A 12,899-nucleotide genomic window follows, 5' to 3' on the forward strand; every position below is an offset into this window, starting at 1 on the left:
ATTCTCCATGCCTTTCTCTCCCATGACACTTTTTATTAAATTTTGTTAATCAGTAGATAAGCTCACTTGAGAGCGTGGTGACATCAGTCTTGGGTATCTGCTTCTGTGATATTCGACCATTTCCGATCCTAATATGATCATATGGGCCTCCATAGAGTAGAGGTTTGTATTAAGAGATTTTTTTTTACGAGAAATGGATGTCAGCCATTTGCTCAACCTATTAGGTCCATACCCTGACTCACCCACAGTCCAACGCTTAAGCCGCTTAAGTTTAGGCTTAAAAACTTCTTTACATTCAAACGTAGGGGGTTGTGATATGCTCGATTAAGACCGAGTGTGGTGCAGGGCGGGTTGATTTGGAGGATATTTGATTTTGTTGTCGCTTAATAATTGAAAAAAAAATGTCAGTGCCGCTCAGCTAAGTACCCTTGATAGCAAATAAGCATATACACCCAAAGATGTAAAGAAGTAACTGTTTTGGGTACGCCTGTATTCAAGGGGTAGGGACTAAGGTAAATCTACATACTAGGGGACACCAAGGATATTTAGATTTTTAAAGTGTATTTTTCTATATTAAAAAAAATAGCATATATTATTATTAAATTATTTAAGAATTAATGAATCATTACCTCATTATTAGCCGGTACGGGATTGGCTCCAGCCATAGAACAGACGACCGCTACCACGATTGCTCCAAAAAATTTCATAGTGCTGAAAAATAATTGATTTTATTATTTTATGATTCACTTAATTATTGTCTTACTTGATAATATATTAATGAATAATTTATCGGTTCCTACGACGTATATTATGTAGTTTTCTTGTTATCTTAAAGAGACTTTAACGCACTGGTATATGCAAAACCTGATTAAAAAAATAATAATTATTATTATTTTGTTACAAACTAAAAATGTGTTTGAGAAAGTTTCCTAATAACTACAAGCAATTAATTGGATTACAAAAAACTTAAATTCTGAGCGAACAACGATAAATATGTCTAACAAACAAAACGTTTTATATAAAATTATAGGTATTACCTTTTTAATCTGATTGATAAATTAATAATTATAAGGTATTGGAAAATTGGGTTTTAAAAAAATGATCATAATTATTATATACGTCAAACCTTTAAATGACATTGTACCAATGACCAAAGTTTTATATGAAAACAACGTGTTTGTATACATTATACATAATATTAGATATTATATTTCACTCGTCATTTTATTGCTGTAGATAAAAACTTTTAATTGGCACCTACCATATAGCCATAAAATTTATAAATCAAGAAAATTGGTATGTATGTGTATATTATATGTATTATGATTTATTTAAAATAAATATCTCATACTTAATGTAAATTATTTCGTTGTTTTGGTCGCATCCTAACCTTCTGTCTTATTTTTGTACATTTTGTTATATATTGTAATTTAGTAAATTTTTTTTTTGTATTTTGTATTCAATTAGTTTTGTCAATAAAAAATGATGTATTTATATGATCCCTTTATCATAAGCCCACTTACTTTCAATACTAAAATTTGTATCAAAATACTGGGAACTTAAGAAAATAGGATGACAGAAAAATGGATATCATTGCGAGGAGGAGAGTCCTACGGCATTTGAAAGTCGAGGTACAATAACTCACCGTACACGCTTTGAAGGCGCGAAAAGATCTTGAGACATATGAAAATGCAGAGACTCCACTGGATCGACCACGTGGATAAAATAAGTTGGTTAAAAATCACTTACACATATTCGCGTAAAATAATAGTATAGTTATGATAGGTTTTTATGGGTAGGTACATTATATTATATTAATAAAGTATACTGAGGTACTTTGATAATCAATTAAATTAAAAATAACTTTGTTATTTAGTCTAATTTGAATATTTCAGAGAGTGACTGATGTGAATTTCAAAAATGGAGAGAAGCAAAAATTATAGCCATTTCTGGTCGGAATTGAAAATTATTCCAATTCAAAATTCAATTTAAAAAAAAAATTACATACCTATAGTGAACATTACAAATTATTAATTTAAGACGTTCACAACATGACATTTAGAAACAAAGAAATATTATTAAAACAGTATTATATAAAAGTTATTAAACAGTAAAAAAGTGTAAATACAAAAAAATAGATATAAGGAAGTTAACAGAGTGAGCTAAGTAGACCTTATTTTAAAAATTTATAAAAAAATTGCTACCTATATATTCATCCCAACGCAGGAGGAATATGTCAATATCCGAAGTGATTTGGTTGAACAGCGTTATTGCCCTCTCAATTGGTATTACCAATGGCAGATTACCCAATTATTCGCAAAAATTGCAGATGGACTAGCAGCAAAATGAATATAAACATTGACCACTATAAACAACAATTTAATACAGGTACAATTTTTTTATAATAGGTACAATTTTTTATCTAAGGTTTTCTTCCAAATGTATGTTTCTGAAGTTTTTTTTAAATGTATTTAGGAAATTTAGTATTTGAGTAGGTATTGAATAAAAAATAATTAAATTTAGGACTGTTTTTGGCAATAAAAATATCAACGCATTCGTGCGTTTAATTGAGCTTGCTATTGTGTTAAAAAAAATTATTTAAGTCGCATTAAAGTTATGAAGTACCTAAGTGATTTTTATGACTTATGTAATAAGTGCATATTATTGGCCATCTTTCTGAATCGCGAATGGACAATTCACTCCAGTTTATGTCTGTAAGTTATATATTGCGATGAACATTTTAAAATAAGTCTACCTTGAACAAATCATATCAAGGTTGAAAAATATCTTGATGTACTTTTACCAACTAAAAACAAATTTAATGGCTTCACTTGTAAAAAAAACAACAACCAGATAGAATTGTATTCGATTCTTATCACGTAAAAATAAATGCATAAACTGAATTTGTTACAAAGTTTTGTTGAAGACAACGTACCACAGTAACAAAAGACACATTAAAATACCTGCACGTTAAACGAAGTATTATGTACCTACGCCAAAATACTCAAGTTTAAAGATTAAAATAATAAATTAAAACAGGTAGTTATACAAAAACCTAAATTTATTCTTTTTTATTATAGTTATAAAATTAATTAATTATTCATGATATTTTAATTTTTTTCCTGAGGCCAATTACGATATTTTAAATATTCTATGAGCAATTGTAATTTAACATCGCCAGTATGTTGAGTATTCTAGAATTACTTTTTATAATTATGCTAAATTAATCAGTATTTAAAATTATGATGTAACTATTTCTACGATAACGTATTATATTCTGGTCATATTGCTATATGATAAAAATTGAAATATGAAAATATCGTCAATTAACATCGATTTCTGTGGAAATATTATTAATATAATATGTTAATATAAGATGCTTCAAAATACTACAATTAAATTTATCTATATATATATATATATATAAAATGTATTAAGTTGTTCACTAATAAGCTTGGTTCATATATTATTTACTGTGATATTAGGATGGATCCTGACTATTTTCCGAAAAGATTTTATGACAAGAAATGGTGGTTAAATTTATAAGGTCAAAAAATGTTTATAATGAACATAACATTACACCATTTTAATTTTGCGTGACAGATGTATTGTTTACTCATTAAAATATAATCTGAAATAGTTCTTAAAGTAACTAAAGTTGTTCCAAATTCAGTATATTATTAATCAATGGTAGTAAATATTTATATGTTTTAAAGTTATTGAAAAAAATGTTTTAGCCTGAAGCTATTGAGTAGTAGGTAGGTACATAATCTATGGGTTAATGGACCACAAGCGTTGATTTTTGTAATAGTACCTAGTACCTAACAATATTCAGTGTTTTACATTTATTGAAAAAGCACTATGAAAAATGATATGATACAAACTGAACTAATAACAAACCCCCAATATTTTATAAAACATGTATCATTATTCACTTATTAATTTGTATTTATAATTTTTGTTCAAACCAAATCACTTGTGAAGAATACTAGTATCATTCTAAATTAAACTTATAAACCACTGAGTTTACATTTACAGCTGTAATTAATTTACATGACAAACCAAGGCTACAATTAAATAGTACGTATGTATAATAATTAAAGGTAAGTAACAGCTGACGTCTACCTGGAATTCTGTGTTAATCTGTCGAAACCACTCACTAGACTGCGCTGTATATTTATCATTCATTCCTTAAATGTGAGATGAAAAAATACTTGAATTTTTTCCACAGTTTTTCGCGAACAGTACGAGCATCACAGACAAGACACTTGACGCAAGGACTAACAAAAATTTCCACTGTATTATTTTAAACAAGTAAAAAATTCCTATTTATTTTCTATGTATAAGTATATTAAATACGTCATCATTTTAGATGTAGACAGTTATGGAATTTTAGGTAAACTGAATTATTTCACGAATTCAACTCATAACAAACGAGTTTCAAAATTACTGTGTATGTTGTATGCACATTAGTATTGTGCAGTCCGTGATTGCATGTACTAACAACAAACATAATATAATAATACAATTAGTAGATTAATATCAGTGTAGGTACCTAATTATAATGATATTGTACTTGTTCGTATGTACTATTAAAGGGGTGGGTGTAATACTAATATGTGCAACTACTGATTGAATATGAAACATGATGACATTCAAACAAAAGCTGTTATAAAATATGCGTTTGTTAAACAGAAATAGAAGGGCCTGAAAAAAGCAGGGGGGGAAAGTAATTTTATATATTTAAATGAATTAAAATCACAAGGGTACTCGACCAAAATATTCTCATCGTTTTTGAGATTTAAATGCCAATTTGTTCAACAGAGGAAGTGCTCAAGAATGGTATCATTAAAACTACGATAATCGATATCATTGCTTCATAAATGAAGGGAGAGAAAGTGTAGTCAAGGCAAAAATCTGCCCATTGTGTATAAAACTGTACAAAAACGTAGGATATGTTTTTGTTTTCACTATAATTATAAAATGAGAAATCATTATATAAATTCTTTAACTTAATATTAACCCATTTTCCAACCAATAACGATTTCATTCTCCTTTTTGCTCTCCTGCACAATTATCATTTTGTCGAGAGCCTGATTTTGCCGTGTATCCTTCAAATATCATTTCGTAACATATGTATTACAGATCCATATATTTCTTTAATGCTACAACAGTTCATAAAACCCAAAGAAAGTAGTGTATTAGTAGAATTGAAACATTCACGTAAACGCAAAGGTTTTAAGAAAATCAGATAAATCTAATGTGACCTCGCCGAAAATCAAATCCGAGGTACTAAGATGAGAAGCTGGCGCTTTAAACGTTATGCCGGGTCCACATTGGCAACATGTCGCACGACAACCTCGTTAAATTTTACGATAATTATCATACTTATCGTAAAATTTAACGAGGTTGTCGCGCGACATGTTGCCAATGTGGATCCGGCATTAGGCTACGACTGCTACGAGGGTCGCCTATTAGTCAACATCGATCATGTTAATTTCTTCTTAATTTTTAACCATGTATGCTTCTTAGTTGGAGCATATATATACCACATGACGCCTCCAAGAATATATGTTGCTCGCCAGTCTTCTTGCTTCGTTCCAGGTCAAACCAGCATCCCGTAGCTCCGCCTTATACACTATATAGATAGTTTTTAGCGGCCATTGATTGATGATTGACTTGAAGAATTCTCTTCAGCAGTCCACAGTATGTGTCCGAGCCAGATGTAACGTCGCCGCTTCACTCTCAGCATGACACGACAATTTGTATTCACACGACAAATTTCAGAACCGAAACATTTGATTCCGCACTGATGCTTAAAAAAATAGATAGACCACAATTGTTGTTTGTAGGTACTGGGAAAAATAAATTTATCGATAAAGTCTTGACCAAAAGAAAAAATTCAATAAGGATAAATTTTTGGTTTTTAAACTTGTTTTTGGTACCAATACTACGTTACAAAAATTTAATTTCGAAGAGATTAAAAAAGACTTTTCAAGGTAAGTGTATAATTTATTTTAAGACTAAGTTGTGTGTATAATACCTACATTATATTTATATTATAGTCATATTGAATTAAATCGTATTAATATAATAGTTTGTATTTTAGTACCTAGATACTTTTCGAGGCTAATTTAGGTAGGTACTCCATGCCAAAATTGCATGCAGCCATTATATATGTATAAGAATGTTCATTACTTTTCACAGTGGGCCCTCGCCTGCTTTAATATATCTCAGTAACGTGTATAAACATGCATTATATATATATATATATATATATATATATATATAAATATCTGGTTAGGCCAATTATGGTCGCCCCAATCCATATAAGTCCCTCCTACTTCAAATTCTCAGTTATTGTCGCAAGTCCAGACGACTAGCAGTTGCGGCTCATCAGTCGACCGTGGTTGAAAAACATTTAGTTATCTCAAGACAACGGGCGCGTCTAGGTTTGGTACAGCTAGACCGTCGTGAGTAATTCAAAGCGCATACAGACTGATTCAAAAGTTATTCGTAGACCATGGCTCGGTCAACTTGATATAGTGTGACCATCATCCAAGTGATAATTATGAACACCTGGCAAACCGTGATACCGGTTCTTGTCATTCATAAACTGTACACTTAGGTATAACCTAAACCATTTCTGACCGTCAATGCCGCGCACCGGGTGACCCAACAAACAATACTGCGCGAGTGATAATGCAACCAGACCCCGGAGCCAGCCTCAACAGCATAAAAAGACAGTGCCTGGCATCCTAACATAACCCCTCCCCCCTATATCCCCCCCATACAAAACAGAATTAACTGAAAATGAATTTAATCTACTTAAAGATGGCTAAAAGTATTAAAAGAATGCATTGACATCGTGTTCTGATATATTCTAAGAGTTTCAAATGTCTAGCTAGTCGGGAAGTTAGTTAAAAACCGAAAATACGACATAATAAAAACGTTGTAATAATAAAATAGGTATAATGTTTTGTAATATTTTTATTAGTTTTTTTTTTTAGAATAGATCTTTAGTAGTGTACACACTCTTTTAAAAAAATGACAATAATAGGTAGCATGCATATTATGTCAAATAAAATATAATTCTAGTAGTTAGGTACAAAGTTATTTTAAAATGCTGCAATTTTTATGCTTTACCAGAGCTCAGTCTACTTGCTTACTCTTACATATCTCGGTTTAGTAGGAACCTATCTATAAATACAAAGAGATAATATATAAAAAATATTGACTTCTGACTGTTCCAAATCTATCATTACAATCATTCCATCAAAATAAAGTCCACTATAAAAATCGAAAACAAATGTTAATTAACTAGCATTAATAATAAATAAGTAGGTATATTAACAACTTTTTTACAAGAACAAAGATTGGTGTAGTGTAGAATTTAATTTATATAATATAAAGCGATACAGTATAACAGCTGATCATAAAAAATATACAACCCTTGTATGGCCACGCCAACTTGATATTAACCAAAGCCAACTTTGAAGCATTTGAAAAGTTTGCAGCGTCATATGGAGGGCGGAATAATTTCAATCCCTCGTAGGATTCATAATTTTACACCTGACTCCACTATTTCAGCAGAGTTTCAGTACACGGGGACAAAGGATGCTTCATGCCACTAAAGATAAATGACAGCAGAGCAAGTCAACACTTTCTTTAAGCACTAAGGTGCATGGTTGCTACATCAGGCCTGTGCAGGTTCGTTGCTACATCAGGCCCGTGCAGGTTCGTTTCTGGATAAGGAAGTGTAGCAATAAAATCTTTTCATTCTGAAACGTTTATAGCGTCATGGAAGGCAACTGTGCGCAATTCGTGGCTACATACACGTGGCGGGAGGAGATGGGGTAACTTAAATCAACCCTCGTATGACAAAAGAAATACAATGCAAGAAACTTACATACATAGGTATCTAATAATATTAATAACAATCGTGAAAATCAAATGCTACTCTAAGGCGTAAAAGGAAAACACTTCCTACAATACCCCTATGTCAGCGAGTGTACCCAGAATAACAGCTTATGTTTTATTACGAGATGGTATAGCATTTAAATGATTGTAAAAATAATTAGGTAATCAAATTATCTTATATAATATTTAATATATTATTTCACGATGGAACTATCGCATCGCATATGTGCAAATAGGTTATATGTAAATTGTACGTAAATATGAGCTTTCTATCGGAAAGAGATGACCGTATGCTATACGGTCTCCAATTTTATGAGATGCACTATGAACATTAATTCAATTTTCTTACGTGATTTTGGCAAAATTCATGAATTCAAGAATGAAAACCTAACCTAACAAATAATCCAGTATATCGGATATTTTCAAAATTTGTTTGAAGCTGGCTTCCTGTAAAGTGTACACCGACAACAACCGTGTTTTATTTAGACATGAATTTTATGTCAGTATTTACTATTATACAACTCAATGAAGTTGGACGGTCTTAATATACGGCCATATATTATTTCTGATACAACATTTCACGGTAAAGTGTGATACGGCACCTGCATACGTACAAGTTTCCGGACACGGTACGAATATTATGTCTTACTTGAAGTGGATTAGGAAAAAGATTTCGGATATTTAACTTACGCAGGTTCACATAATTTTTTTGAGAGTTTGCTATTCAGAAAAGATAGCAAAATAACATTTAGATACTGTAGAATTTGTGTGAAACATCTACCTACCTATTTTCGTTAAAATTTTCCTTAAAATAAAGCTAATATAAAAATAAACCAATTTTATTTTCTACGTAGCTTCACAGCTGCGAGAGTGACGCACAAACGAGATCAACTAAGTTTTTATAAAGATCGAAATTATTATTAAAACAAAATGTGTTATTATTTTAATGATGCATCAATTTGTTGTTGACCAGTGGCGGAATTACGTAGCGTAATGTGAGTTTGAGTTACAGATGCCATTTTGTAAAAATTAAAATACATATTTGTGATCATTATGCTGTTTAAAATGAAAATTATAAAAATTATAGTAATGGAGGAGTATTTACATAATATATTGCAGTTTGTTGAAACATGCACTGAGGGTGTCTAGAATGAACCTTGAATGAATGCTTTGAGGTAGGGATTACAAGTATTTTTTTCACAATTTTTAAATGTCACTGCGCGTAATATAACCCTTTTAGGGTTATATTTTATAATTTCTGCTAAAAAGTTATGATTTATTATACCCTTCTTATAAATTTTATTTATGCACACCAAAAAAGTCGCCCGTGGTGCAAGTGTGTTTTAAAACCTTTTTTTAAACATTTAAATATACCTATTTACTTTATGATAATAATACACAATACGTACCAAGTTGTATAAATATTATGATTTTTACGAATGCAATAGAGTGTAATTATGAGACTGTATGGAGATAAACACTATTTATATTATAGTTATTTAAAATACCTAGTTCACATATCGTAGAAACAACAAAAATTTTGTTTTTAATCCATTGGAGCTCTACCACATCAACAACTCAAACGATTTATTTATTCCACAGGTGATGTCTTTTTTTTTAATTGATTAGTATAAATGTTTGTTTGCTGTACCTATATTCTTTACAACTTGACAATGTCCTTCTGAGGCGGATGAAACCGCTCCAGTAACTTTACTGTGGAATAATTAGTATCTACTATAAAATTGCGTGTAATTTAAATTAATAATATAAATTATTTATGATATATAATTAATATAATTTCAAATTCCACTAGTGTTGATGACTGAAATTATTTAAAACAAGTAACTTCTTAGATTACCTACATACATACTCACACTTACATAACCAATCATCTACATATTATTATTGTGTAGCTTTGCAGTAAATACAACAAGTATGTTGCAGAAAATATAATATAAAAATGAAGCAAAAAAGATCTTTGGAACTTCTAATTTTTAGAAGAGATTATTTAGAATATTTTTGAGTCAAAATATACAAATGATTATCGTCTCCATTTGAACAACCGCGAAGTTCACACAATAATTATGTGCAACCAAGGAAACAGACATGTTTAATTTTTCATATTATCAAGGTTTTAAGTATATCCATTTTAATTTTTATTGTTATTTTTGTAGTTTACGTCATTAATATTATTGGTATTTAAAAAAAGCTATTTTTTACTTAAACAGCTGTATTTTATTGTTGGTATATAAAGGGAGTATATATAGGGATATCAGTAAAGGCCTGTTCAGACTGTTCCAGTGATTTAGTAGAGTGGCAAGTGATTTAGTGAGTTAGTAACAGAAAAGTGTCCGAACACAGTGCATTAGTGAGTGACGTGTCAAAATGAACAAAGCGACGGATATTTCAAAACGGACACCATTCGCGCAACGCGAGAGTGCTGCCGTCTGTCAGATAAACTTGTAACTTAAACGAAAATAATTCAATTGACACGATACAAAAACGGCGTTGACGTAATTGAATCGATTTATGCTCCAAATTTGTATTGATGAATACTAATTTATATAGGATAACTATCTATTATATTTTTGTGGTTTCATAAATTTTTGTATGCTTACCTATGTATTTTTGTAGTTTTTTTAGGTAATAAATAGGTACTTTATGCACATTAGGATAATGTGTACCTACCTCTTTACCTACTCTCAATAACAACACGTTTTCTGTGAAATATTGCCATTATTTATCAACGTGTTAATAAACAAATTATCCACACTGTCTACCGACATGACATACTATCCTTCATACTGAGTATACAGAACAATAAATGAATATAACTTTTAAGATAATGTGTACCTCTTTACCTATCCTCAATAACAACAAGCTTTCTGTGAAATATTGCCATTTATCTACGGATCTATCAACATACGCTCGCGACGGTTTGTCGCATTGAAGTATAATAACTATGTTATATTATTTCGAGTAGTATCTTCGCTCCAACGCTGTGCCATCTCTGCGGCAGTCGGCGACTAATGAACTCGCCTGTTCAGACTTGTTTCGTGGCTTGTTTAGTATTTAGTGAGAGGTGGTGGGGGTCACTACTCGGCCGAAATAATAGAACAAAATGGATCGACTGGACTGGTGATTTTACTAAGCTACTCGACTAAATTTGTCTGTTCAGACACGGTTTTTTTTACCAAATCACTCGCTACTCTACTAAATCACTGGAATAGTCCGAACAGGCCTTTGTGATTATTAGGTACAGTGTCAGAATAATCTATTGTGTTTCTGCTTGGATTATTAATTGTACGGGTGAGTCTTAGTATTTAAATCGTCTCTTTGTAAGATACGTCATGTAGTTTGTATCAGCTATTCATATTTAAATAAAAGTATTGTCTATCAGCTAATTCGAATACAATTATATTAGCTATAAGACATTGACGTTAATGTTCCCACCAATCAACAACGTCCCCGCATCACACCCTTAACCCTATGTTTGATGTGAAGCATTTTTTATGACTAGGAATGACTCAGGAGCAGTTACCTAGAACTGAGATCGCCGTGTACTAAAATGTGTTTTAATATCCATGGGAGAAAGGAAAACGTAGAGGCAAAATAAAAATTGTTAAGTATAAGTTAAAAAAGCTAATACAAAACTGCTGAAAAATTTAAGTGAAGTGATCTTCACGTTGGCAGTCGCCGCAAATTTTCTAAATGCAACAAAATTAGCCTTTGTGGTGACCGGGTCGCATGGTCCGATAGGCCCGGCCCAACAACTAGTTGAACCGACTTGAGCATGTCTTTCTTTTCCGTACACAATTTAAGATATATCCAGAGAATGTGGTTTACCGGTTTACATCCTGTATTTCTCCGCCACAATATATTGAACGGGTAACAAGACCAAACTCATACAGACTGCCAGCGAAGCCACCATGTCCGGATAAGAATTTAGTGATTTGAATTAATATATTATTATGTGTGGCTGGGACCAGTCTCAGGAATTAATGGGACCAGCGCTCGAAATGGAAAAGTTTACGAACCGGAGCGCTCGACAAATTTTCTGAAGATATTTACATAGTCACCAAATCGTATGTGTATTTTATAAAAATAAGTGTGTCAGATTTTCTATTCTATGGCCTATCTAGCTCAGACGGTCAACATATTTTTTCCACGAGACAGAGCGATAATTTTACAAATTTCACGAGCCAGAACGGCGCTCCGGTGCGTTCCGTTCCATTTCGAGCCCTGAATGGGACCAGTCTCAAGAAATAAAAACTAGAATTGAGATCGCAAGGAGCGCCTTTCTCAAAATGAGACGCCTTCTTAGCAATCGATATCTTAACCTAGGTCTGAGACTGCATATGGTACGTTGTTATGTGCTCTCAATTCTTTCTATGGTATGGACGCTAAACCAAGAGATGTCACGGAGACTTGAAGCTTTCGAGATGTGGCTGTATAGACGTATCCTCAAAATTGGACTGACCGGGTGACAAATGTTGAAGTTCTCAATCGAATGGGGAAGGAAAGGACCGAGAAGTTCTACGTAGTATCAAAACCAGGAAACTACAATACCTCGGTCACATTATGAGAGGACAAAAATACAGCATTCCCCAACTTGTCATTCAAGGAAAGATCAATGGGAAGCGTAGCAGAGGACGGAGCCGCATTTCGTGGCTTAAGAACCTTCGTGACTGGTACGAGAGCAGCTCCACCGAACTGTTCCGGGTAGCAGTCGACAAAGATAAGATCGCCTTGATGGTGGCCGACCTCCGCAAGGGGATGGCACAATAAGAAGAAGAAGATGTGTGGCTACCTTTGGCCTACCATAGCTATACAGGACAGCGTTTGACAACCGATGGCCTTATGAGCTGCATGGGGCTCAAACGTATATTTTTGCATCCCAACGCATTTATTTTATACACAAGACTGTTACCGGCCACTATAGACGGCTATCGAGGGTAGTTTTTCGTATTTTAGATTGA

General features: G+C 32.3%; 1 protein-coding gene across 1 annotated transcript in view; it reads right to left on the reverse strand.

Annotated features, from left to right (window-relative positions):
* The window catches only part of LOC147065561 (uncharacterized), a 36,819-nt gene extending 32,651 nt beyond the window's left edge, over positions 1-4,168 (reverse strand). Inside the window, exons 1-2 of the mRNA XM_085956593.1 lie at positions 4,126-4,168; positions 630-711 (exon numbers count right to left, since the gene is read on the reverse strand). Of these exons, the coding sequence (XP_085812719.1) occupies positions 630-707 (78 nt within the window). The 5' untranslated portion in view covers positions 708-711; positions 4,126-4,168. The remainder of the gene's footprint in view (positions 1-629; positions 712-4,125) is intronic.
* Between the last annotated feature and the right edge of the window lie 8,731 nt (positions 4,169-12,899).

This window comes from Rhyacophila brunnea, unplaced genomic scaffold (assembly GCF_057557595.1).
Source record: "Rhyacophila brunnea isolate RB1 unplaced genomic scaffold, BYU_Rbru_1.0 scaffold_6, whole genome shotgun sequence".
NCBI classification, from domain to species: domain Eukaryota; kingdom Metazoa; phylum Arthropoda; class Insecta; order Trichoptera; family Rhyacophilidae; genus Rhyacophila; species Rhyacophila brunnea.